Raw genomic sequence first — 26,376 nt, 5'->3', positions numbered from 1 at the left:
AGAGAAATTAAGGAAAGAAAGAGGAATACGTTAACAAATAGGAAAGAATAGAAAAAAATACAAAACAAAATAAAACAAAAGACACACGAGCAAAACACGAGCTAAATACAAGAAAAATAATAAACTAGAAAAATTAATTGACAAGAGGAGTGCCGATGAAAAGGCAATACTCCTCACCTATCAACTGAACTGAACTGAACTGTAACGAAAATTGAAGTGTGATCAAGAAAAGAGAAGAGGATAAGGAGCAAGAAGAGGAGGACCTACGAAGCGATACAAAGCGACAGAGGTCACAAGAAGAAGAAGAAGAAGACGACACAACACAAACAGTAAACATCTAGCGAGTGAGTTAGAGTTGTTGTGGGTGGGAGATTATAGAAACTTTGACCATTTTTGTTTTTACTTTATTAAGACCGGCTCATTTATCTGGTTGTGGCATCAGAATCAAGATACATTTTGTGGGACGTACAGACGTTACTGTGTTGGTAAGCCTAATGTTAAATTTCAGAACTGAGGGCTTATAGGAAAAACTGGTCAAAATAGAATCGTAGGAGAGCGTGGCATGTTTGTTACATACCTACCGGTAATTCATGTATGTTCATTTTGATTTCCTTTCTATATGAAGGATTTTTGGTGAATGTATGCTTTAAGCAGCAGAAAGACATTACCAATTAACATTCACATTCCTCAAGCTTGGTTTCAGTTTTTTCCTGGCCGCTTTCAGGGTGGTAAATGACCTTTTCCTGCTGAAAATTTTTTCCTGTTATCATCACATTCCTTAAGCAGTACCTGAGGTTGTTTGTTTCCGGCATAATGGAAGAAACCACATAAAGGTGGATTTTGTTTCTCATTTCCCACTAGCTCTTAATCCATGCAAAAAGATTTCCAGATATTCATATGGTTTGCTGGTTGTCCAACAGTATCTGATGATAAACCTCGTAGAAAGTCTCTTGGAAGTTTAACAGAATGAGGTCTATGGTTTCACCTTAATCATACTGTAGTGTGATATACAGTAATCCCTATACTACCCGGACGCCCACTTTCCGGACACCCCATTTACCGGACATTGTGGGCCTGGACCTTCAGAACCCCAAAATGGCCAAAAAACGAAAAAAATCCCCCCCAATCCAATTTTTTTTTCCCTCCTGTAATTTGAAATTGCCGCGCGGCACCGAACAGATGTTTACGCCATGGCCTCTTCCCCCCTTCCTTCCTCCCCCCTCCCCCCTCTCCTGTCAGTATTGCCATTTGATATTTTTCATTACCAAATGTTTGACAATTTGGTAATGAATTAGAATAATGCATTACCATATGGATTTTTCACATGTATGAGGATACACAGGATGGAGATGGTGGATTGTCTGCTCTTTCTGATTAATCTACCAGCCTACATAACATGAAAATAATCAACATGCTGTTACTTATAAGAAGAGTGATTGCATGTACTGTATTTCCACTTGTATATATAATTAGTGAGGAATAAATGCTAGCTTTACGAATTTGGTAATGAAAAGTTAGATTTGGTACCGGTAATGAAAATTGAGGAGTTTGGTAATGCGGCCGTTGCGATCTGGCAACTCTGTTTCCCCGTCACCAACACTCCAACAGTTACTGCTTTACTTCGATCACGAGTGGGTGTTTATTACAGTGGATGCCACACGTGCTCGTTTTTTGTGAATAAACAGTGATTAAACTACAATACCTCGCCAGTAGACCACATGAGAATTTACAGTGTTGTGCAATGTTAAGAAATTAGAATTGGAGTGCAAAGGATTAACAGTGGAGTGCAAACTGGCGATTGAAACTGGTGGTTGAAACTGGCATGGTGCAATTAACAATGTGCAGTGTTAAACAGTTATAACTCAGTGCAAGAAATTACTGTAAGTGCAGCACAACACTGGATTACTGTGTGTGCTTCATGAGCATTTTCACCACTGCCAAAGCCTTAGAGAAGGACAGACGTGCTGTAAGTACCCTGGATGAGGTACAGACACTTCTAATTCCTCATTCTTTGGTTCCTTTTCATTTATTTCAAGGTTTATGTCCATTATTGGCGTGAATAGGATCTTAAATAGGTTTAAATATGTGCTGTGCATGTCCGGTAGGGAGTTATTTAGGTGACTTTCAAAATTAGGCTGGGTTAGGGTCCATAAATACCAGTCCAGGAGCCAGGGACTTGTTGTAAGTACCCAGAATGTTTCATATTGTACTGTATTTTCCATACTTACCTCTAAAACTTCATTTCACTCTTTTATGTCCCTTATTGGTGTGAATAGGGTCTTGGGTGCTATACATGTGCAGTAGGGAGGTGTTTTTCTGAGTTAGGCTAGGTTAGGGTCCATAACTACCAGTCCAGGAGCCAGAGGTTTGTTGTAAGTACCCAGAATGTTAAATATTGTATAAACTCACCTCTAAAACCTCATTCCCTGGTTCTTTTGCATTTATTTCAGTCTTTTATGTCCCTTATTGGTGTGATTTGGGTCTTAAATAGATGCTATGCATGTCCAGAGGGAGTTGTATAGGTGTTTGTCTGAGTTAGGGTCCATAAGTACAAGTCCAGGAGGCTGGGGCCCAATATCCGGACAGGACCACCTTTGGGACATGCCTTTGGCTCTGTTACCGTAAACTGGGGTGAATTCGGACTCGGGGCGAATTCGGATAATACTGCAATAAAAAGTTGTTTAAATTAATTAATAATTAATGAATAAACATATTAGAAATCTGTTTGCTCCCAATTGTTTGTAATTCTTTACTGTACTTTCGTGTATAAAGATACTTAATATATCACGTGACACATACCAGGTATATACTAAAAAGCAAATATATGTAAAAAGAATAAAATTTGTAACATTGGCAAACTTTCTTTGGCAGAAATGTTAATGAATAGATGCAGGAAAATCTTCGGTGGCCGGATGTACTTTCATGCGTAGTGTGAAAGTGCAAAGTAAGTAATTGGCGTTATCTTCTCAATTAATCTCTTAACTGGGCATTTAATGAAATTTTTAAAATTTTCATGCAAATTGGAGTCAGTTCGGACATGAGGTGAATTCGGACAGGGGGAGTATGAATGAAAAAGTAACACTTTTTACAATGTACAATTGCTTATAATTTGCCAGATGTGGATACTGTGTGTAATTGGGTTCATATGTATCATTTACAGGTATACTCTTGAGCTTTTATGGTACTACCTGTTTAAACAAGGTCACCCAATGACTCGAACATTTAAGAAAAGAACTGGTGGAGATCAAGGTCCTTATCGTAGTGAAAAAGGCAAGCAAAAAACTGGTAAAGCCAAATAATCATGTTAAATATCACCTGTACCTTATAATCCATCAGTCTTCCAAAAACAAAATTATTAGTCAAGAAATGATTGTTCCATATACAGTACTAAGGTTTGTAGCTAGATTTGTCTTATCTACATGTGTTCTAATATGTTTTATTTAAACCAAGGAAAAAAATAAAACTGCTCTTGTGTTCATATCTCATTATAGTCATTAGCTTATTTTGTCAAGGAGTGGCATTATTTTTGTACTGGAAGAACATTTTTTTAAAAGCCCCAGAGCGTCCGAAATGGCCCCACATAGGTCCGAGACTAAACTGGGAACCCAGGGTAGTCTTATGCATTCATTTTCTATTTATGTACGAATTTATACAGTGTGTCCGAATTCACCAAAGTTTGAGTACAAATTCGGACACCCATTACTATATTTGCTATAATTATATATGAAACATTTTAAATTTTGTACTGCTATGATTCGATACCCTAGTGGACCAGCTCAACATACAGTACTTAAGATCTTGGACTGAATTAAAAACTAGATTACATGGTACAAAAAAATGAAAAAATCGTCCGAAAGCACCCCAGTTTACGGTACATCGGATAGTGGAGGGATTACTGTATATATACATATATATATATTTTTTTTTTCCAGAAGAGGAGATGAAGGCCTGATTTTAATCCTGAGTGCATAGCCTGTTGGCTGTGTAGAGGGTTGAGGTGAACATTGATCACCATGGTCCTAGAACCAGTCACCAGCAGTAAGGCGGTCACTATTCACTCCCTGCTTATCAGAGCTTGGCGGGAACGATGGTCAGACCTGCAGTGGGGAATACATATAAAGATGGTGAGAAGAAAACAGTCACTATTTTATGTTTAGGAGTTTTATATAGCAAACTAAAACCTTGCTGTGAGTACGGTACCATGATTATAGTAATTCAGGATGAAAAATGTTACTGATTGAGAAGAAAAGTGTGGCTTATGTGTCAGCGCTGTGAGAACTTTAGAAATGCTGCCAAACATCATTCTTGTATGAATAATACAACTAGAGGACACTTATGATAGTTTCCAAGAAGTTTTGTTTTTTCAGGTGTTGCCTTGGGGTGTGAGTGGAGACATCTACCACTTAGCTGATTACATTCTGCAGCAGGCTCTAATGGGACCTCTGCCAAATACCCTTATCCTGTCCTACCTCAGACACTCTCTTAGTTCTCAGGTAGGTTGAGTGACGTTCCTCCGGTAGGTTGAGTGATGTGGTGTGTCATAATTAAAATTTTATGATGCTGTCATAAAACTGAGAGGTTTTTGTACAGTTATGGTTTGTATGAAAGTATGAACATTTCCATCCAGTACTATATTATGTTAGATTTCATTGTACAGTAATATGATTGAATTTTGAACCTAAAAAGTTTTGGGATATCACAGTTTATAATTGAATGAAATATGCTATGATTATTGCTTATGGTCATGTTTATGTTTGTTCATGTGTATGAAATTTCACCAGTATGGTAAGTTTTTAACTTGCAATACTGTATTTTTCTTTTGGTTTTTGGGTTTAACTAACTCTGTGGGAAAATAATGGCAAGACTGAGTGTTTATGGATTTCATGGGAAGCTCTTTCTGAAATGCTGGATATTATTCTTTTGAATTTCTTACTGGTTATGTGAAATTATTTCTTATCTAATTCACACATTAGCAAAGTAATGAATTGCTGTTATTGCAATATTATACTGTAGTTTATATTTTTTTTCTCAGATTGTTTCGTATGGTGGTGTGATTGAGAGCATCAGCAAGTATGATGGACTACAGAAACCACACTGTATTCATGCTTTACTCACCCTTCTGCAGTCAATGATGGTACTCCATTAGTGTTTGTGTATCTCATGTGTTTTGCATAGAACTGTACAATTACTCAGTACTTGAGTTATTGCTAAATGTTTTGATAGAAGAATGATGAATTTTAATGATATACAGTACTCACTCGATGTAGTGCTGCTCTCAGGTGTCTGCCCTTTCCTCTCCATCCTTCTTTCCTTCCATTCTCTTCTGTCTTTCTTTCCTTCATTCTTTCATTATCCTTCTGCCTACGGGTGACTTTACACTCCCTCATCTGTCTTTCCTTCATTCTTTCCACTTCCATCAGCCTGTGGGTGACTCTACACTGAGTGACAAACCAAATGGTTTCCTGTACACCAGGAAACCATTTTCTACGCTGGGTGGTAACCATATAACCAAATTTTGGCGCCTGGTGGTTTAGTGGGTAATTATTGCACTCCAATCGGATTGAGGCGGTGAAGGTTTATATCCAAGGGTTGGGGTTGATTGCTCATGTAATGCCACTCAGGGATGAGTGAGGCTGGTCACTCTCATCTTAAATGTCGGGACCAACTGCCTAGCCCCGAGCTCCTACGCTCCTCATGGGGCATTGTAGGATTTAATGATGGATGGATGGATACAGTACTGTAAGCCATTGTGTATAACCATAATGGAATATGTAGCTTTCAGACATTCATTTCATTTGAAATTTGTATTTGTTAATACAGTTTGAATTATTATTATTTTTATTATTATTGTTGTTGTTTGCTGTTATTATTATTATCTTCATCATCGATCTTTTGTTGCCCCATTGGAAGCATAGGAGCCCAGGGCTAGGCAAGTTGGTCCTGACGAAGAGAGTGTATGTGAGTGAGGTGGAGGGGGGGAGGGGGGAGAGGGAGGCTGAGAATGAGATGGAAGGATGGGGTGGAGAGGTATATGAGAGAGGGGGGTGTGAGTTGGGAGCACGGCAGTGAAATGGCGTGGGACAGGGCGACGTGGAGGCAGTTTGTTTGTGGCCACCCTGAACAGGATTGAGGCATCTGGCAATAGATAGATAGATAGATTATTATTATTATTATTATTATTGTGGAAGGTAGGGGTGCTTACCATCCATTCACTCAGTGTAGTGCTGCTTTGGGTGTCTGCCTTTTCCTCTCTTCCCTCCTTCATCTTCTGTCTTTCTTTCCTTCATTCTTTCCTCCTCCTCCTGCCTGCTGGTGACTTTACATTTCCTGTTCTGTCCCACTTTTGTCCATTCTTTCCTCTTCCTTCTGTCTGTGGGTGACTTTACACTGAGTGACAAGGCAAATGGTTTCCTGAACACCAGGAAACCATTTATTATGCTGGGTGGTAACCATATAATCAGACTATGGTGCCTGGTGGTTTTTTACTCATCAACTTTGTCTGTTTTTAGTAGTGTATGGTATAATATAAACATCATTGAAAATGATAGTATACAGTTTATACCAATATAACCAATTTGGGGGGCAAATAAAATCCTTGGGAATGTTTTTTTTGTGCGTAAGTCCAGGCTGCCCTTGCGGCATTTTATCTGATCATGTCACACGATTATTATTAGTCATTATTCTTATCCATCCATCCATCATCCAGTCCTATGCTGCCCCATGAGGAGTGTAGGAGCCCAGGGCTAGGCAAGTTGGTCTTGACATTTAAAATGAGAGTGGCCAGCCTCACTCATCCCTAAGTGGCATTACGTGAGCAGTAAACCCCAGTTACCTCTTGGATATAAACCTGCACAGGCTCAATCCGATTGGAGCACCTTAATTACCCACTAAACCACCAGGTGCTGTAATTGGGTTGTATGGTTATCACCCAGCATAGTAAATGGTTTCTTGGTGTACAGGAACTCGTTGGAATTGTCACTCAGTGCAGAGTCACCTGTAGAAGGAAGGAAGAAGATAGAATGAAGGAAAGAAAGACAGAAGAGGAAGGAAGGAAAAAAAGGAGGGAAGAGAGGAAAGGGCAGTCACCTGAGAGCAGCACTACATTGAGTGAGTGGATGGTGAGGGCCCCCACCTACCACTTATTATTATTATTAGATTCGTTGATGATAGTGATGATTTTTAGTCATTATTGTTACAGTACTTACAAAAAATTAGTAAAGTAATGTAATGGTTTCAGAAAAGCGTGTCATGCAGAGGAAAACCTGAGGATTGTCTGATGCTAGCTACTTCCATTATTGGTGGTGTAAAATGGTTGGCTCAGGTGAGTGGAAGTACAGTAAAGTGTCATATCCAGTACTGGTACCTGTACTTTTAACTGTCTCCTTTAGTTATAATGTAGCAAATTTAGTTTTCTGAGTTACTTCCTTGTTATGCTTTTAGTTCTTCTTGTATTTTACTTATGCATGTGTGAACCATCAGGTTCAGTATGGGAGAGTAGCATATGCTTATATTTAGTGTTACGTGGAGAAAACTTTGCATTCAATTTTTGCCACATCCATACCAACAGACCTACAAAACTTTTCTCCATGCTAGGCCTATCCCACTGCCCATTACCGTCTCACCTTAACCTACCTTTTCCTCACCACCCATCCCACCCATTTTATACCTTCCTCCACCCACCACACAGTAAACTTAACTCCTTCATGGCTGCCGGCATCAAATGATGTTTAGCCGATAAATGGCCGCAGGCGTCGTTTGAGCGCGGCCTATAAAAAACTGCAAACATTTTTGGGAAGTGAACGAACATTCTGAACGTCTTCGGACTGACCTACAATACACTCCCATATACCTCATCGACCAGTTCAGAGCCTGGTGCTGTAATGAGTGGATTTTCAATTTTTCTGCTCCTGGCCATTCTTAAACAAGCAGAACTGCACCCATTATCTCGACCCAGGCAAAAAATATCATCTTTGTCCTCTCTTGCAAATCACACACAACCACCTGTTTACGATTATGAATTAATACAGGCACAAACAAACATTACTTGATAATATGCGAAAAATACAATTTTGTCTTGGTATCTTTAGATAATATGCAAAAAATACAATTTTGTCTTGATATCTTTACCTATTTGCTTAGGTTTGTTGTACTGGTTTGGATCATTCAATGCAGCACGACTTGTAGAAAACTGTAAAAACTTTTGGGAAGTGAACGAACATCTGGGACATGAGACTGACCTTCACACTCTCACACCTCATCTGTTGCTGCCAGTTCGCCACCTGCTGCTGTGACGAGTGGATGTGCGATTTTTTCGCTCGTGGCCGTGCCTAAACACACATAGTTACACCCATTATCTCTACACAGACAGAAAATATCATCTTTTTCCTCCCTTGCAAAACACACAACCTCCCTGTTTACGGTTATAAATAAACACAGGCATAAACAAAAAAGACATGAAAATAAAAAAAAAAATTCATTTTTGTGTGGTATCTTTACCGATTTGGTCAGGTTTGTTGCACTGTTTTGAATCATTTTACACATTCTTTGCCTTTCACAAGCTTAACAGGATAGTTTTTTGTGTTCACGTGATGCTTTTGTGGGTGAAAAGAATTTCCTTCCCTTCTTGGTAATCAGCTTGTGCAAGGTGCGAATGGCAGCTCGTCTTGTTTATATCACTGGATATTATTAGGCAACAGCACGTACATACACCTATCTCAAGAGTATGTGTGCAGGGAAGGATCATTGCTAAGTACTGCATATGAACAGTAGCTAAAGCCATTCACGTGAAAAATTCTAAATGTAGCAGAAATTTCTTTTGTATAATCACATATGAACACCTGTAGTGTGCTCAGGAAAGGAAATGGTAGCGTGTATATAAGAGAGCTTTGTACTTTGTACAGGTGATGGCATGGACTATACAACAGCTGGTGGACCTGCGCACAGCCCCTGAACATTCAACAAATCTCAGCTTGGCTGCTTCTATTCTTGTCCACATTCTCAGCTCACCTTTCCTCACCTGTATGCTTGAAATTGGACGCCGAGAAGAACCAAGTAAGAATGGAAGTTTACTAATGGAGATATTACATGACTGTAAAGATTGTTTTATGTATGTCAAAACTTTCCTTAACCCCTACACGCCAGGGGTTTTCCTGCATTACCCACTCCTCCCAACAGGGGATTTCCATGATTTTGGGAAAAATACCCTTACATCAAACCCTGTTATCTGCCAAACTATATTAGTTAGAGAAAAAATTAAAGATACATAAGACTCACCAACCCTTTCAAATGAAAGTAACTTCAGGTCTCCAGGTGGTCCCATCGATGAGTGAGGATAAGTTAAAGATGACTGGTTTTCTGTGTTTTGGCTGGCTGTTTCCGAGCGCGTGCCACCAGCAGTGACCTTGGACTCGCTGGCCAGCTTTGGCAGCACTGACTGGTGTGGTGATTGTAACACTGTCCAGACTTCCTTTGAGGAAAACTGGAATTTTCCACTCAGTCTTTGACTTTTCATTGCTCACCATCGTAAGGATGAGTCATCACTCTGTTCATGTGGCTCCCCATAGAGTTTTCTGCCCATTTCATAGTGTCACTGTGCCCTGTAGGTGTGTGGGAAAAGAACAGCTCTTTGATTTTCTGTACTTAGTTCTTGCGTCAAATATAATCATTTCCCTCTACTAAGGCATTTATATTTGCACTTGATATCACAGTTATGGGTAATTGCACTTTGAGAAGTAAATGCTCTGGCTGTTTCATGCAGTATGGTTGAGCAGAAAATGGCATTTTTGAGCCACTCCTTGCCTCTGCCTCGCGTTCTATGCGGTAAACTCGCGCATTGAAGGGTTTTTGGTTATGATTTTTGGTCACTCGTGCACAAGGCAAATCGCGCACTGCAATGACGCGCACTGTGCGAGCCTACTGTATATGTAACTCCGTTTCTGGCCGGGGTGGTGCTTACCTGGTTTTCCCTCCAAGTGCCTCAATTATTGTAGTAGTAAATTGAGTAATTTTTTTTTTTGCTGCAGGTGGAGAATTTGAAAAACAAAGCAATGGTGTGGTGGTGGTGGTTATTGAGTAACCTTGATCTGTCTGGCTGAGCAGACCCACCAGCCACAAGCAAAACTGCTTCTGCAGGGTTGCCCCATTCATTGAACTAATATTCTCTTGCAGTGGACACTGGACAGTGCCTCATCACAGCAAGGTGCAGGAAAGGGGATGGAAATTTGGTTCCTGGATGGATGCCTCATTTACATCTCCACACAGTTTATGGGCACCATAGTAGGCTTCACATCACCCCATTATTTGGTCATATGTAATAACATTTACAAGATTATGAAAATCCCAGCATGGATTTTGTCTCTGTTTGTGGGTGTTTTTCCTGCATATGAATGGTGACTCTGGTTACCAGGCTGGTAACTGGATTTCACTTCATGGTAATACTTTCAGCTCTCCTATTCAGGTCTCTCATTACAAACATGCAACAACTCTTAGGCATCTGTCCTGTCACCTTATATGCAGCAGTTGGTCCCAAAACCTTGCTTTCTCTTCCTAACCTGTATCATTACAAAGTGCATATGCAATGATCACTGCTTCTTGAGTGCAAATTTGACATAAATGCAATTCAGGTTGATACATTTTAAAGTTTTTATTCCTTTCTTACAGCCTTGAAAAAGATATATCATTGATGAATATCTCTGGTGAAGGTAACTGTTGTATGCTGAACTGTTCCAGCCATGTTACTCTGTAGTGTGATAGCCAGTTGGATGTTTGCTTGTTATGACAAAGAGAGACTGAAGCTGTTTGTGATTGATATACTGTATTTTGTCAGACAGCTGAGAGTTTTGAAGACATAAATGACAAGTAAACAGATGTCAGACAGCTGAGAGTTTTGAAGACATAAATGACAAGTAAACAGATGTCAGACAGCTGAGAGTTTTGAAGACATAATGACAAGTAAACAGATGTCAGACAGCTGAGAGTTTTGAAGACATAAATGACAAGTAAACAGATGTCAGACAGCTGAGAGTTTTGAAGACATAAATGACAAGTAAACAGATGTCAGACAGCTGAGAGTTTTGAAGACATAAATGACAAGCAAACAGATGTCAGACAGCTGAGAGTTTTGAAGACATAAATGACAAGTAAACAGATGTCAGACAGCTGAGAGTTTTGAAGACATAAATGACAAGTAAACAGATGTCAGACAGCTGAGAGTTTTGAAGACGTAAATGACAAGTAAACAGATGTCAGACAGCTGAGAGTTTTGAAGACATAAATGACAAGCAAACAGATGTCAGACAGCTGAGAGTTTTGAAGACGTAAATGACAAGCAAACAGATATATGTTCCATTAAACTGGACATTGTTAGCATATTCCTCTGCATTCTTTTTTTTTTTTTTTGATCGTACCAACCCATATATCATTCAGAAAATTAGGATGTGATGATGATGATGATGATGATGATGATGATTCAGAAGTAAAACTAAAATATGCAATACTTTTGTTCAGGTACCTGGGGCAGCTGTGTTAAGAAAATGGTAGAAGTTGAGACATTGCTAGCAGGTGCTGGTGGTATTGTTGAGAACAAAGATAATCTTATTAAGACTGTCTGGTAAGTTGCAGTTGCTTACTTTATGACAGAAGTATCTGCTGAATTAATGCATGGATATATAGTTGTAAAGAATATGTCAAGATTACATCATTTGCATAAGGAAACATGTATGAAATACTGGTCTTGTAATGTATGCAACACATGTATTCTGCTGTAACTGAGCTTTAATGATTACACTCATTTTCATTAATATGAATGGTGTTGTGTACAGCCAGCTACGTGATCACCAACCTTTAGACAGTGTGGGGAAAAAGCACAAATTTGATAGCATGAAGGTGGTTCTTTGCCACGCCATGCATAGCCTGGTCATGTTGGAGGTCCTCTCTCACACCACCCGCCATGCCTCAACTTTTGCACAACAACTACTTCTTCTTCAGCAGCTCCAGGTATGCTCACTGTTTCTTTTATTACTGTTCATTAACCCTTTCAGTCTGTTGATTTGTTTTATTGATCATCTTGCTACTTGCAGATGATGTTATTTCTTTATATCTCTATATACCCAGGTTGCTTCCCCCAAAGAAAGGGAGGTAGCTGAGACAGGACAACACACTCCCAATTTACTCATCCACACAAACACACTCATTTGCATCTTAGCCCAGAGGGGAGGAGGGACAGATTCTCACCGTACCACACCACACGAGGGTCAACTGCGCAGTTCAATCAGTGTCCATCCCCGTACCCGCACCTGACCTGATCAGCTGATCAGACCAAATGTGGGAGAATATCCCCTCAGGTGCGTCGTCATTTGTTCTTCCACAATTTCTCTCCAATCATTTCTATCACGTGCAGCCACTCTTCCATGCTCAACAGACATCCCTCTCGCATCCAACACTCTCTTCACACTATTCATGGTTTTCCTCTCAGCCTTACACCTCTCACATCTGATTGGATGATGTTATTTGGATATGTAAAATCCATCCTAGACAACTTACCAGCTAACAAAGCTCTAAGTTCAGATGGAATTCCTCCAATTGTTTTGAAAAATTGTTCCCTGAACTTGCTCCTGCTGTAGCTAAATTATTCAGACTATGCATACGTACCTCTTCATTCCCTGATTCTTGGAAAGAAGCCAATATCCACCCAATTACGAAGAAAGGAAATTCCTCTAACCCCCCTGATTACAGACCAAGAGCTATCATGTCTTCTCTTGGTAAAGTGTTTGAAATTGTAATTGATAAGCACATAGGTAAACATCTTGAATCCAGCAGCTTGATTATTGATAGACAGTATGGTTTTCACCACAAAAGATCCGCTATTGATATACATAATTTCCTGACTCATGTGATCCATCAGTCAGTTGACCAACTTGAAGAAACTTTTGCAGTAGCCCTTGATATTTCTAAAGCTTTTGACAGAGTGTGTCACCGTTCCTTGCTATCGAGACTCCCTTGCTATGGCCTAACATCTTTTGTTCCTTTGATTTCCACATATCTGAGTAACAGAAAGATAACAGTTTAAGTAGTTGATGTATATTCCCATTTCCACTTGATTAATGCTGCTGTGCCACAAGGATAAATTTTGGCTTCAACCCTATTCCTAATTCAAATGAACCCTTTTGCGCATGGTAAGTTTCGGTGAGTTTTCTGGCTCACGATTTTATTCCACCCCCCTCTACGCCAGCTCCCCTGCTCAGCTATGAAAACATGTATTCTGGCCTTATTTTTGCCACCCAAACATATGTCTATCTATCTATCTATCTCTATGTATACATACACAGTAAAAGTCCATTAATCCGAATGGCAGTGGACCAAGAATCATTTGGATTATCAGATTTTTCTAATTTTGAGGTGGGACCCCAGAGACAATTTCATGTTTAAACTGAAATTTTACCTAATGGATCACTTTTCATTCACTCATAATACAATATGACACATATTAACATTACTTTATGTAATACACAAATTTTGTACTTAATAATGTTTACTGAAGACACGAACTGTAATTGGTAAATTAAGAGATGTTATGGGTTTGTTAACGCACCTGTAATGTATAGTGTTGAAAACAGCAGTTGCAGGCAGGTAAATCCAAGTAGAGAGAGTAAGTCCAGGATTATTAATAATATGCACGTATTGTAAAAGCACAAAAACTTAATATGTATTACTGTGGAAAATTCCTTAAACATACGGTACAGTATACTGTATTTCACTTTGTTTGTCACTTTCACTCATCGTCCTCAAGCATCAGCTTAGGACTACCTGTTTCTTCTAGAGATCCTTGAGGTGCCTTCTTTGGAGTGTGGGTAGGTGGTCTTGGGTAGTCATCAGTGGATGTACCTGAATGGTTGCTCATGCACTTCAGCTACTCACAGCTATTAGCCTGCCTGACAGTCTGTGCACGTTTCTTGTAGAACTCATTTCACAAGATATGGAATTTGGTCACCTCATCCCCATTGTAATGATTATTTTGTTCAACGAAATGCACCAGTTTATCAAAGTACTGTATACAGAAGCTTCCTTCCATGAATCCTCCATGACAACACTGCTTGGCACTTTGGCACATTTGGCACCCAGTTGAATGTTTTAAGTTTGATTTTTTTTACTTTTGGGAGTTTTTGTCAGCCTTCTTCAGAAATTCAGAATACTGTATTGGGAGTTTTGGATTATCTGTGTTTGGATTAATGGACTTTTACTGTATATATATATATATATATATATATATATATATATATATATATATCTATCTGTCTATAGCCCGACGCCCTAATCCCGCAAAGGGTAGCCACAGACAAAATGCCTCCAAGTCACTCTGTCACCCACCATTTGACTACCCTCCCCTCAACTCACCCCCCCCTCCCTCATATACCTCTCAACTCCATCCCTCCACCTCATCCTCAGTCTACCCCTCCCTCTCCCTCCCTCCACCTCACCTACATACACCCTCTTAGTCAGTATTTCATTCTCCATTCTCTTCACATGTCCAAACCACCTCAGTGTATTTCTCCTAATCTTCTCAACCACATCCACCCCACAACGTTCCTTCACTTCTTCATTCGTCAACCTGTCCCTCCACGTCACTCCACATGCTCCTCTCAAGTAACTCATTTCCACTGCTCTCACTGTTGACTTGTTCCCTTCTTGCAAGGTCCACGCCTCACTTCTATACGTCAGGGTAGGGATCACAATACCATCATGCAGTGACTTCTTAACTTCCATACTCACCTCCCTATTTCTCATCACTGCTTTCAGTGTACCAACAACCTTTCTTCCCTGCTGTACCCTTTCACGTACTTCATCCCCCAAAGTTCCATCCTTACTCATCACGCTACCCAAGTACTTGAATGCACTCACATTCTCCATATCCTCACCATCCAACCTCACTGCACACTCTGTGACTTCATTCCTCTCAAACACCATAACTTTACTTTTGTTTACATTAACTTTCAGCTTCCTCCTCCTACACACTGTCCCAAATTCATTCACCAAACCTTGCAACTCCCATTCATCTTCACTCAACAATACTGTATCATCAGCAAACAGCAACACCGGAATCTTCCAAATCTCACCCTCATTCATTAGAGCCACCCCCACATCCACTGCCCTACCTTGTACCTCCTTTACAACCCCATCCATGTATATATTAAACAGCCATGGAGACATCACACAACCCTGTTTCAGTCCCACATTGAGATCAAAGAACTCACTCAGCTCACCATCCACTCACACCGTAGCCCTAGCTCCCTCGTACATACTCTTCACGGCACTCAGCAATTTCCCCTCCACTCCATATATTCTTAATACCTTCCACATACCTTGCCTATCTATTCTGTCATAAGCTTTCTCCAAGTCCATGAAGGCAGCATACACTTTCCTTCCGTTCTCTAGATACTTCTTCACTAAACATCTTAGAACAATTATCTGATCTACACACCCTTTTCCCTTCGTAAATCTCCCTTGTTCTTCTCCAACTAGCTCCTCTGTCATATGCCTAACCCTATCAATGAGTATTCTACCATATATATTATCAGTCACACTAAGAAGGCAAATACCCCTGTGGTTACCACATACTTCTCTCTCCCCTTTTCCATTGTATACACTAAAGGAACAATTATACCTGATTTCCAGTCCTCTGGAACCCTTCCCTCTTCCCAAGCCAATCTACACAACTTCCATATCCACTCCACAACAATCTCACCCCCATACTGCAGCATTTCACCAAACACTCCATCAATTCCTGGGGCCTTTCCCAACTTAATCTTCATCGCTTCCACTACTTCAGCCCTACTGATCTCTTCCTCCCTCCTCTCATCTCTTCTTCTCCCAGCCATTCCCCAACCACTTATACTCGCACTGCTCTCACTCTCTACAAATACTGTATATATATATATATATATATACATACACACATGCTGTATATACACACATATATATAAATATATATATATATATATATATATATATATAAACATTTACAGTGCTCGTCAAAATTATCGAGTGCCTACCACCGGGTGCACAATACTTATGGCCAAAAAAAAATCACCCATTTCTGGGGGTAAAAATTGAGCCACAAGTTTGCGGCGCTAGCATGACATCACGGTACCCTGAGGCCTTCCGACGCGCTGGTTGGTTCCCGCCTCAGTTGCCCACGGGCTGCCTGAGAGAGAGGAACTCTGCTGCGTCTCCCTCTCTTTTGGCGCCATTTTTTACCGAGTGTCCCGCAGTGTTTGGCTTTCACCACTTTGTTATGGCACCTACCTGTGAACTATCGAGTGAAATCATATCCCAGATCATTGCTCTAAAGGAGGCAGGCCACCAGACAAAGGAAATTAGTGAATTGGTTGGTGTGGCTCGATCGACACTGCGTCAGTGGTGCACGTGGATTCGAGTGGAAAACAGCGGTGAAGTTCCCACAAAGAAACCGCGGTCTGGTAGGCCTAGGAAAACTTCCCCAAGGTCTGTTAATGTTTTAAAACATGCAGTGGAGTTTAATCCTCGTGTGAGTGCAAGGAAAATAAAGGAGAGCAACCCGGAAGTGTTTGGTGAGGTGTATGTGAGAACAGTGTCTCGTAGGGTCCGTGAACTTGGTTACACAAGTCACAGGCCTGTGAAGAAGCCTCTTCTCACAAAAAACCAGTGACTTCGTAGGCTTGCCTTTGCTAATAAATATCTTAACTGGGATGAGGAGCAATGGTTGTCAGTGTTGTGGTCTGATGAGGCAACGTTTAGTGTCACCTGTAACAGAGGAGCACGTGTGTACCGACGCAAAGGTAGTGACCCACTTGACCCACGGTATGTAGAGAGCACAGTTAAACATCCTGATTCACTCATGGTATGGGCTTGTTTTTCTGGTCAAGGTTTGGGGAAGCTTGTTGTGCTTCCGAAGAACATAAGAGTGAATCAAGATGTTTACCTGGAGTAAAGGATACCCTATGAAGCACTAAAGGTAAATAAAATGCATTATTTATATGTTTTTTGATTGTTGAAAGGTTTGTTTCGTAGGAGGGACGCAGGGCGCTCGATACTTCTGACGAGCACTGTAGTAAAAAATGACTAGCTGGTTGACTTGGTTGGGTTTCACCAGGCCACCTGTATTGCTGGGCCAGGCAACCAAAGATGTACAGTATGTTGCTTGCCACAGGGTGCAGTGTGAAGCATTGCTAAAACACTAGGCAACTTGTCTCTTTAGCTGCCCCGTATAGGAGGCCACTTACAGCAGACATGTGGGGGGAGGGGGGGCTACATCCGTGTCCTAAGACAACTAGGGCAGGGAATATCATCAACATTAGCTGGCTCCCTTACCTGGTGATGAAGGGGGAGCACTTGGTTCACAAGATTGATGAAATTAATCCAGTTGCCACAACTAGGCCACCAAAAGAAAGGTTGTCGATGACCATGCTTCGAGCCCCATCACCATTTTAAGGTAGTTGACTTCAGTGTGAAGCACATTGATGTGTGTCCAGTTTCACTGAGCACCGTTGAGAGGATGGTCACATGGAGAGGTTGAAGAATGAGAGATTAACTCTGAGAGTGTGAGTGAGGTGGAGGGGGGGAAGGAGGGGGAGACTGAGGATGAGATGGAGAGATGGAGTGGAGAGGTACTGTAGGCCTATATGAGAGGGGGTGTAAGTTGGAGTAAAGGCAGCATGATGGCAGAGAACAGTGACATGGATGTGATTAATCTGTGTCCACCTTTTATGGGATTAAGGTGTCTGGCAATAGATATATGGATAGATAAACTGATAGACTATGTTGATAGATTTTCCAGGTTTTGTACTTTTCTCTCCTGTTTCAGAATCTTTCCCACTTCATAGTAAGTGGAGGAAAAATTGAATTTCACTGATGATGATCTTGATTATTTGTTATTGTGCTAAACCTGACAGTATTCTGCAAGCACCAGTCTGATAGTATTGTAATAATACCTTTTTTGTCACTTTCAGGGTCTGAGCACTGAAGAATTGTTCCTGGAATTATTGCAGAGTAGTTTTCTGGGTCTGAGTTGCCCAGAGTATCAGCCCTACCAGGAGCTGAAGAGGGTGGGCTTCACCTTCATCAAGGTCCCCTCCATCCTCAATACTATCCACCTTACGTTAAACGGACCAGGTTAGCCCTCTCTTACCATCAGCTCTGCTTTGGTTCGTGTGTGTGTGTGTGTGTTTGTGTTCTTACCTAATTGTTCTTACCTAATTGTATCTTTACAGTAATGAGTCAAGCTCATACTGTCCCGTGTCTTAAGCCATTTTTATTGTACATATCCTTAAATTTATGAATTGTCTTGGCACACACTATTTCATTTGGTAGTGCATTCCACTGATCAATTGCCTTATTTAGGAAACTAAATTTTCTTACGTCTTTATCACCTCTCTTTTTATGCAGTTTTTTGCAGTGTCCTCTTGCTGATACATCCCTATAGGTTATGTAATAATTTATGTCTATTTTCTCCTTCCCTAATATGCATTTTTATTGCATAATCATGTCTCCTCTTTTCCTTCTCTCATGTAGTGTTGGTAGATTCAGTTTATTTAGTCTTTCTTCATAACTTAGATCCCTTAAGCTTGGTATCCATCTTGTAGCGGCCCTTTGAACTTTTTCAATCTTATCTCTGTGTTTTTTGAGATGAGAATTCCAGACTACTGATGCATACTCCAGGGTTGGTCTCATGAATGATGTTATTATCCAACTTAGCATGTCTTCATTTATGTATGTGAATGCTATTCTCATATTTGCAAGCAGTGTATACACGTTCCGTACCGTCTCACTGATGTGGTCAGCCGAGATAGTCTGTTATTGATAATCACACCTAGGTCCTTCTCTCTTTCTGGTGTGTGTAGGGTTTTACTTCCTACCGTATAGTCCCAATCTGGTCTTTTTCCACTTTTACCAAACTTGATTATATGACACTTGTCCACATTGAATTTCATTTGCCATGTATTGCTCCATTCATGAAGTTTATATAATTCTTCTTGTAGCTCTTTACAGGAGTCTGCATTAGTAAATCTCCTTTGTATTTTTGCATCATCATCAAACATATTTAGATAGCTTTCATTTCCAGTGTTGCTATCTGTATCATTTATATACACTAAAAACATAATTGGTGCCAGCACTGAGCCCTGTGGAACTCCACCAGTCACTTCCCACCATGATGAGTAATTTCCCCTTAGTACTGTTCTCATTTCTCTTTTTTTGAGAAAATCCTTTATCCAACAATACTGTTTGCCTTGGATTCCTCCTTGATGGTACAGTTTCTATAAAAGCCTTTGATGTGGTACTGTCAAATTCTTTCTTGAAATGTAAATAGATACTGTCCACACATCCTTCTCTTTTCTGTAATGTTTCTGTTACTCTGTCATAGTAGCTCAACAGATTAGTAACACATGATTTTCCCTTTCTGAAACCAAACTGTCTTTCTGTTATAATACTGTGTTGTTCTAGATGATTTCATCCATCCATCCATCATCCAATCCTACATTGCCCCATGAGGAGCGTAAGAGCCCGGGGCTAGGCAGTTGGTCCCGACATTTAAGATGAAAGTGACTAGATGATTTACCCAAACTTTTCTTATCAGCTTTTCTAATACCTTGCTTACAACACTGGTTAGTGATACTGGTCGGTAGTTGAGTGGATTTTGTCTGTTCCCTTTCTTGAATAAGGGGACAATATTTGCTTTCTTCCAAATATCAGGTAGTTTACCTTGTCCCATGGTATCCTTGAAAATTAAAGATAATGGTTTACTTAACTCCTTTGCACATTCATGTAGAAGTGGTATGTCTTTCTCCTGTACCACGTCAATTGCTCTTGAGTAAAAGCTCAACAAGTTGGAAACTCATAACCTTCCACTTCTAAATCCAAACTGACATTCAGTCAAAATATTAGTCTCTTCTAGATATTTTATCCATCTGTCTTTCAGGATTCTCTCACACAATTCTGCGACCATGCTGGTTAGGGACACTAGTCTATAATTCAGGGGTTCTTCCCTGTTTCCTCCCTTATAAGTTGGTACCACATTTGCCTTCTTCCATTCTTGTGGCACTTTCCCCTCTTCCAGAGAACACACAACTAAACTGTGAATTTTATCTGTCAGTTGTTTTCTGCATTCCTTCAGTACCCAATTAGAAATTCCATCAGGTCCTGGGGCTTTCGTTACATCTTGAATTTCCAGTAATTTATACACTTCCTGTACCTCCACTTATATTTCTTTTATCACCGGTACACTTCTAATCACTCTCTCTTCTTCCACAAACTCCTTTTCGTTTCATTTTCGTTTCATTTTTAAAGGCTCCACCATGCTTGCATGTGTCGGCCTTGGTCACCTAATGGCGGCTTTCCACGCTGCATGATCCATTGCAGCCTCCCTGTTCAGTCCCTTAACCCTGAGGTCACACTTAATGACCTCGTCCCATTAGTGAAAACCGATTGGAAACATTTGTTCATTATTTCGGCTTGCACTGCTGCATCTTTATAGACCTCTCCTTCTACTTTCAGTTTGGTGATTCCTTCCTTTTGTTTCAGTTTGCCATTAACAAATCTATAAAACAGTTTGGGTTCATCCTTGCATTTGTCTATTATACCTTTTTCAAAATTCCTTTCTTCTTCTCTACGTATTCTTGTGTATTCATTTCTTGTTCTTTTATATTCTTCCTTTGTTCTGTCGTTACCTCTCTTTCTCCAGTTGTTCCACGCCTTATCTCTCTCTTTTTTTGCTGTCATACACCTTCTATTAAACCACTCCTTTTTCCTGTTTTCTTTCCCTCTTACTCTTGGTACAAATTTTTCCACTCCCAGATTATAGAGGTCTAGAAAGATATCCCACTTCCTCTGTATCTCTCTTGTTTCTCTGAATTTTCTCCAATCCGCATTTTCAAAAAAGTTTCTCAATCCTGTAAAATTTGCTTTGCCAAAGTTGTATCTTCCCTGTCTATGAAGCTCGTCTCTTGGCTCGACGTTTCCTATTAACATGTAGAACTCAATGACCACGTGATCACTTTTTCCCAAAGGACAGAGATATTGGGGGAACATGTATGTGTGTGTGTGTGTGTGTGTGTGTGTGTGTGTGTGTGTGTGTGTGTGTGTGTGTGTGTGTGTGTGTGTGTGTGTGTGTGTGTGTGTATATATTTATCTAGTTGTAGTTAGTGGTAGATGGTGGTGACCATCATCCACTCACTTGATATAGTACTACCTACTTCTTCCTTAGCCTTTGTCATTCTTTTTCTGTGCCTGCTCTCCTCTTTTCCTATTTCTCGCATCTTTCCTGTCACTTCTTATTACTTTTTTTCCTTTACAGGTGGCTTTACATTGAGTGACAAGCCAAATGGTTTCCTGTAAGTCAAGAAACCATTAGCAGCGCTGGGTGGTAGCCATATAACCAAACCATACATGCCCCCTACATGTCAACAAGTGGGTTGGTGGAGGGTTAGTGCCTCTTCCTATAATACAAAAAACTCAAAGTCAAATAGCCACCCCTTATAGGATTATAGCATCTGGCAATGGATAGATAGATAGATTTATCTAGTTGTGATATACAGGAAATGAGCTATGCTCGTATGGTCACATCTCCATTTCTTAACCAGTTAATCTTTGCTTTAACCTCATTTAAGTTTTTGGAGTGGATGATCTCTTTGTCCTAGCTATTCCACAGGTCAGTGCATCTGTATGTAAAACTGTATGTTTTGATATCCTTCAAGCAACTTGCTTTTTTCAATTTCTTTCCATGTCTTTGTGTTCCTCCCCCATCCCATACAAACAGATCATCCCTGTCATTTGTGTCTACTCCCATTATGGCCCTGAACACTGCAGTCTTGTCACCCCTCTCTCTTCTTCCTTCTAAGTAAGGCAGACCCAGCTTTTCTAGTCTTTCCTGGTATGATAGATCTGCCAGACTGGGGACCACCTTTGTTGCTCTTTGTATTCTCTTGATATTGTTTATATCTTTCTTTATATGTGGGGACCACAACACTTCCTCATATTCCAGCCTTGGGTAGATCATAGCCACTACCAGTTTTTTCATAATCTCCTCATCTATGTATTGAAATGCCACTCTTGTTTGTTAGGAGCTCATATGTCCGTCTGACAGTCTTATTAATGTGTTTTTTGGGAGACAAATTATCCTGGACCAACACTCCCAGGTCTTCTCTTCTCTTGCTTTTGTGATTGGGTCCTTTCTCTTCGAGTAATTTAGTGATGGCATCCTAGTACTTTTACCCATTTCCAATATTTTGCACTTTTTTGCATTGAGTTTCATTTCCCATACCTGGCTCTAATTGTAAATCCTGTCCTGATCTTCCTGTAGCATTTTACATTCCTCTTCAACTTCTACTCTCCTTGTGATCTTTGTAGCATCTGCAAACTTGAACAAGCTTTCCAGGAGTAGGCTATAAAAAAACACAAGTTTATGAATGGTAGGCATGTTTTAAGAAAGGCAACATGTCAGTCCAAGACTCTCCTTGTCCTGGCCACCTTTTGACCTCTCAGACAGATGAAAGCATTGAGAAAATTTGACAGGCAAGCCTGGAAGATCACTATTGATGAACTACTGGAGGCCACAGGCATTTCTTGGAGTTCATTTCAACGGATTTTGACACAATATCCTTGCATGCACCAAGTCTTGGCAGAATTCATCTCCTGTCATCTAATGGAAGATCAAAAAACAAATCGTGTGAATGTGTGTCTGATCTTGAAAGAACAGTTGAGTAATGACCCATAATTTCTTTCAAGTGTTATCACAGGTGATGAGACCTGGGTTTATGGGTGTGACCCTGTAACAAAGCAACAGTCCAGTCGGTGGAAGACGCTAACTTCTCCAAGGCCAAAATAAGCATGTCAGGTCAAGTCCAACATCAAGACTGTTAGTCTTGTTTTTTGACATTGAGGTAGTTATTACAAAGAATTTGTTCCCTGTGGACAGACTCAGAACCATAATTTTTACATTACAGTGCTGAAGCATCTGTGGGAGAGCATCAGGCACAAACATCGAGAGAGTGATGCACCCAGAAATGGTTCTTGCATTGCATCACAACAAAACTCCATCACACACACTGCAATGTCAATTCTGCAGTTTTTGGCCACAAACAGTCATTGTTGCTCTGCGCCTCCCGTCATGCTCACCGGATCTCTTTCCCTGTGATTCTTTCTTGTTCCCTGAAATTAAGTTATAAAGAAAAGGTGGAAGATTTTACAACTTACAAGACATCCAGGAAAAAAATCCAGGAGTCTCTGGACAAGGTGACAAAAGAAAACTACAGGAAGTGTTTCCAGGAATGGGAAAAGTGCCAGGACAAGTGTACAGAGTCCCATGGGGACTACTATGAATGGAACTAAAATGGATTTGCTGTAAGTTTTGTAATGAAGGTTTATGTTTACAATTCCAGGAAATTTGGGGTCTCCCCTTGGATGTGAAGAGTCCTGTACAGTAAGCCCTTGAAATACAAAAACCCAAAGTACGAATTTTCGATGGTACAAAATCGATTAATATAGGACAAATTCCACAGTACAAAAATATCTGTCTCGATGATACGAAAATCGATACTCGATATGAAAGGAAATGCAGAGATAGCCTGATTATCCAGACTATATGATGTGAAGAAGTGCCTGAATAGTCTGAAATAACGATTAATCTGGCGAAAACAAAACACAACTACTGTTAGATTGATTGATTTACCGGTAAATGTACAATGATAGACACAACTATCTTCCCAGTTCAGTCTGAAGAAAATTTACACCAGGTGAAATACAGTGAAAACCCTGTTTCTACTAGTGCGTGTTTCAAATGGTTCAATTTTTCCACGCTGTATTCATCAGACTTTGGGAAGATACTTGTGTCTTTCATTGTACACTTGAAGCAGCAGAAAGACCTTACCATTCAATTCATAAACCTCCAGCTTGTTTCTGTAATTTTCTGACAACTTTCAGTTTGGCAAATTACTTTTTCTTGCTGAAAAATTTCCTCCCCGTTATTATCGTCACTTTCCCCTACAATTGTTTCCAGCGCAGTGGAAGAAACTCAGCGTGCTCAAAGGTGGATATCGTTTCCCAATTTCCCAACTGGAGGTTAGGTTAGGTTAAAATTATTAGGTACAGATAAGCTCGGTTAGGCCGGGTTTAGTTAAACACTTAGGGAAGAACAGTCCTTTCTGCCATTATGTTAACGAAATAAACGAGTTGTCACACCAGAACAGCTAAAAATGACGGGGAAACAGATTTAATAAGAAACGTTTACTGTATTTACCAACCCAGAAATAATATGAAAAATACAACCGACTATCAGGAAGAACTGATTTGGTAAGGTGCTTTTACTGCTTAAAGTAACACATATGTTTAGCCCCCTCAATGGCTGTGGGTTCAGATATTTGCGTGCTCCCATGGTCAGCCTTGGGACCATTTTTTCAAAGTTCTAAAATCAATTTATTTTTCTTACATATGTGAAAAGACACCTCTGGCACACCTGGCTTTTTTTTTCTTTTTCTTTTTTTTTTTTTTAATTTCCCCTAAACCCATCCTGTGATTTGCTATGATTCGTGTAAGAATTAATAAAATTAGGATGCGTGTTACATCAGCATGTATACATCGACCGAAAACATCTGGGACGAAGTGAACTGTGAACGCCAGACTGCTTGAGCTGGTAGAGTGGGGTCGTGTAAACACACCAGTGACCCTCATTCCCCTCCCATAATTGCTCGCATTTTTTTTTTTTTTAGATCACCCTAACTCAACATCACTGACACCAGTACAGTAAGGCGTTGTTCAGGGCCAGCAGCTATGAAAGCGATGATGGAATACATTATTGTTTATATCAGTCCTCTCTCTTTCACACATACACTTAAGAACAAACAATAGAATGAGCAGTAAATCTACACTAACTCAAAGGAGCAGAAATAACTGCTCAGTCGGTCCGAAATATATTGGGAAGAGTGATACCGAACGAAGAATGTGGAACTGAATGCTAACCTACGAGAACATGTGGGATGAAAAAGTAATTTTTTTCTGATTAGCAAATACTTTTGTTCCATATCGTCTCTTAAAATTGTAAAACCCATAATCTTTCGTGTAAGCATACAGCCTAAAGACCTTACCAATTCAGTTCATATTCCTCTAGTTTGTCTTCTATACTTTTCTATTTTGAGGGTGGTAAATTATGTTCCCTTGCAGAAAGAAACTTACTCAAAATTAGGACACATGTAGCATAAGCATGTTAAACATTGGCGAATACTTCTGGAGTGAAGAGAACGCCTGACTGATGGTATGGTAGAGTAGGGTCATGTACACACACCAGTGACCTTCGTTCCCTTCCCGTAATTGTTCACAGTTTTTTATAATGCCCTAACTCAACGTCATTGACACCGAAACAGTGAAGTGTTGTTCAGGGCTGGCAGCTATGAAGGGGTTAATGGAATACTGTATGAAAATTCAAAATGGGTGCAGTGCATAGCGCCGCACTCGCTTGCCGAGAGAAAACGAACTAACTCCTCTCTGGTAAACAAATTTTCACGCGCTTCTCAGTTGAGTCCACGTCCCTCATCTCTTCACAGCCTTACTGTACGAGAGGATATTTTCGCTGCCCTTCACCTTTTCGTATTGTTTCGCCATGCCTCCCAAGCGCCCTGCATCATCTCCAGCATTGGGGGAGCAGCACCGTACTCTAATTCTGGAAAGGAAATTGGAAATTACAAGACCCCATAAGGAGGGGCAGGAAGTCTCGGAGATTGGGCGTGCTTTAGGCGTTGCTGTTTTCACCATTGGGACTGTGACGAAGAAAAAGGAGATGTACAAGAATATGGCCACCTCTTTTTCTACAGTTGTATACAGGTATTGCTTACTTCTTAACAGAGGGGAGTGAAGTTAGGTGGGGGCCCGAGGGGGTCCTGGAACACATCCCCTCATTTATATGTATATTTCAGTGGGGAAAATCGTTCCGATATATGAAATTTCGAATTACGAAGGTTTTTTTTGGTCCCTATCCCTTTCGTATATCAAGGACTCACTATACTTTCTTTCACCATTTCAGGTTCCTATCTGACCCCATCTTTAAGTGGGAAAATGATTCTAAATGATAATGATAAGTTTTATGTTACTTCATGCTGTGTTACACAGAATGCTAAAATTCTATCTGTCTATCTATCTATCTATTGCCTGATGCCATAATCCCGTTAGGGGTGGCCATTTGACTCTGAGTTATTTGTTTTACAGGAAGGGGCACTAACCCTCCACCAACCCACTTGATGACACGTAGGGAGCACGTAATTGTTTGGTTATATGGTTACCACCCAGCATTGTAAATGGTTTCTTGGCTTACAGGAAACCATTAGGCTTGTCACTCAATGTAAAGCCACCTGTAAAGGGAAG

General features: G+C 40.3%; 1 protein-coding gene across 1 annotated transcript in view; it reads left to right on the top strand.

Moving 5' to 3' along the window:
- The first annotated feature begins 4,013 nt into the window (after positions 1 to 4,013).
- Positions 4,014 to 26,376, top strand: part of LOC145389881 (mediator of RNA polymerase II transcription subunit 24-like) — a 42,493-nt gene continuing 20,130 nt past the window's right edge. Inside the window, exons 1-9 of the mRNA XM_080265007.1 lie at positions 4,014 to 4,124; positions 4,368 to 4,493; positions 5,033 to 5,134; positions 7,238 to 7,321; positions 8,901 to 9,051; positions 11,506 to 11,608; positions 11,820 to 11,994; positions 17,982 to 18,144; positions 22,764 to 22,795. Of these exons, the coding sequence (XP_080121133.1) occupies positions 4,014 to 4,124; positions 4,368 to 4,493; positions 5,033 to 5,134; positions 7,238 to 7,321; positions 8,901 to 9,051; positions 11,506 to 11,608; positions 11,820 to 11,994; positions 17,982 to 18,144; positions 22,764 to 22,795 (1,047 nt within the window). The remainder of the gene's footprint in view (positions 4,125 to 4,367; positions 4,494 to 5,032; positions 5,135 to 7,237; positions 7,322 to 8,900; positions 9,052 to 11,505; positions 11,609 to 11,819; positions 11,995 to 17,981; positions 18,145 to 22,763; positions 22,796 to 26,376) is intronic.

This window comes from Coenobita brevimanus, unplaced genomic scaffold (assembly GCF_032717465.1).
Source record: "Coenobita brevimanus isolate Jiangsu-jjx unplaced genomic scaffold, ASM3271746v2 jjx.HiC_scaffold_2583, whole genome shotgun sequence".
NCBI lineage: Eukaryota > Metazoa > Arthropoda > Malacostraca > Decapoda > Coenobitidae > Coenobita > Coenobita brevimanus.
Note: the sequence above shows the minus strand (reverse complement) of the source record. Positions and strands in the feature narration are given on the sequence as shown.